Here is a 1,941-nt window from a genome sequence, read left to right as displayed (position 1 = left end):
GCTCGCCCCCCCCCCCCCTCCCAGCAGATGTCTGACAGCATCCTGTAGTCTGTTCCGTGTGTGGAAAGTGCTGTAGTCTGCAGGGAGAGCCCCAGCTAACACCTACAGGCCCTGACCCGCATTTCATCAAAGCCAGGGAGAGACCTCAGACTAAGGACATGCAGCACCGGGATCCCAGATTCAATGACTACCAACTGCATTGGGTTTGGGGCAGCACGGTGCCTTGGTGGTGAGCACTTCTGCCTTGCAAGGGTCCCTGGTTCTGCATGGAGTTTGCATGTTCCTCCCCTGTGCTTGCCTGGGTGGCCTGCTGCAGCAGTGATGAAGCATGGGTAGGGCAGTATGATGCCGGGAGGGGGGGACGGTGGGTACAAGGAGGCACAGTTTGCCCTGGGGGGGGCAGTGTAAACGCTCAGTGCTGCAGGCACTCCAAGTTTAACAAACCACAAGTTGATCAAAGAGGTTAAAAAATACACTTATTACTGAGAACATCAAATTGCAACACATGGGCGAAGGAAAGGGCCACGCATTGGGGGCCCCAAGTGCAAAGTAAGCAGCCGCCCCACTGCGGAGCCAAAAAGTAATTCAACAGCCCTCCCCCCTCACCCAGCCAAAGCACCCTAACCCATCCCCCACCAGACTCACCGCATGTGTCCTCCAAAGATATCCGTGACGGCCGTCTGGACAAAGTCGGCTTGTCTGGTCACTGCGCTCTTGTTGCGCGGCCCCACCCGCTCCCACTCCTCATCGCTGCCCTCTGCCTGGTCTTCGTGGTTCACCTCCGACGTCTCCTCCGGCACCGGCTCCGGACCATTCGACACCGAGATTTCTTTACAGGAAGGAAACAAAATCACATCAGAGAGAGACCGTCCAATCCACAAAGAGGTCAGAGGTCACCAGCAGCCGAGACTTCTCTATAATTGTGACCTCCGTCCTTCCCTCCAGTCTTCTATCGGACCTCCGTCCTTCCCTCCAGTCTTCTATCGGACCTCCGTCCTTCCCTCCAGTCTTCTATCGGACCTCCGTCCTTCCCTCCAGTCTTCTATCGGACCTCCGTCCTTCCCTCCAGTCTTCTATCGGACCTCCGTCCTTCCCTCCAGTCTTCTATCGGACCTCCGTCCTTCCCTCCAGTCTTCTATCGGACCTCCGTCCTTCCCTCCAGTCTTCTATCGGACCTCCGTCCTTCCCTCCAGTCTTCTATCGGACCTCCGTCCTTCCCTCCAGTCTTCTATCGGACCTCCGTCCTTCCCTCCAGTCTTCTATCGGACCTCCGTCCTTCCCTCCAGTCTTCTATCGGACCTCCGTCCTTCCCTCCAGTCTTCTATCGGACCTCCGTCCTTCCCTCCAGTCTTCTATCGGACCTCCGTCCTTCCCTCCAGTCTTCTATCGGACCTCCGTCCTTCCCTCCAGTCTTCTATCGGACCTCCGTCCTTCCCTCCAGTCTTCTATCGGACCTCCGTCCTTCCCTCCAGTCTTCTATCGGACCTCCGTCCTTCCCTCCAGTCTTCTATCGGACCTCCGTCCTTCCCTCCAGTCTTCTATCGGACCTCCGTCCTTCCCTCCAGTCTTCTATCGGACCTCCGTCCTTCCCTCCAGTCTTCTATCGGACCTCCGTCCTTCCCTCCAGTCTTCTATCGGACCTCCGTCCTTCCCTCCAGTCTTCTATCGGACCTCCGTCCTTCCCTCCAGTCTTCTATCGGACCTCCGTCCTTCCCTCCAGTCTTCTATCGGACCTCCGTCCTTCCCTCCAGTCTTCTATCGGACCTCCGTCCTTCCCTCCAGTCTTCTATCGGACCTCCGTCCTTCCCTCCAGTCTTCTATCGGACCTCCGTCCTTCCCTCCAGTCTTCTATCGGACCTCCGTCCTTCCCTCCAGTCTTCTATCGGACCTCCGTCCTTCCCTCCAGTCTTCTATCGGACCTCCGTCCTTCCCTCCAGTCTT

The 1,941-nt window shown here is 57.4% G+C and overlaps 1 protein-coding gene across 1 annotated transcript in view; it reads right to left on the bottom strand.

Moving 5' to 3' along the window:
• USP10 (ubiquitin specific peptidase 10) overlaps window positions 1-1,941 on the bottom strand; it is a 29,207-nt gene that overhangs the window by 13,098 nt on the left and 14,168 nt on the right. Inside the window, 1 exon segment of the mRNA XM_018574956.1 lies at window positions 646-829. Within this exon segment, the coding sequence (XP_018430458.1) occupies window positions 646-829 (184 nt within the window).

Source organism: Nanorana parkeri, unplaced genomic scaffold (genome assembly GCF_000935625.1).
Source record: "Nanorana parkeri isolate BGI_ZX_2015 unplaced genomic scaffold, ASM93562v1 scaffold3416, whole genome shotgun sequence".
NCBI lineage: Eukaryota > Metazoa > Chordata > Amphibia > Anura > Dicroglossidae > Nanorana > Nanorana parkeri.
Note: the sequence above shows the minus strand (reverse complement) of the source record. Positions and strands in the feature narration are given on the sequence as shown.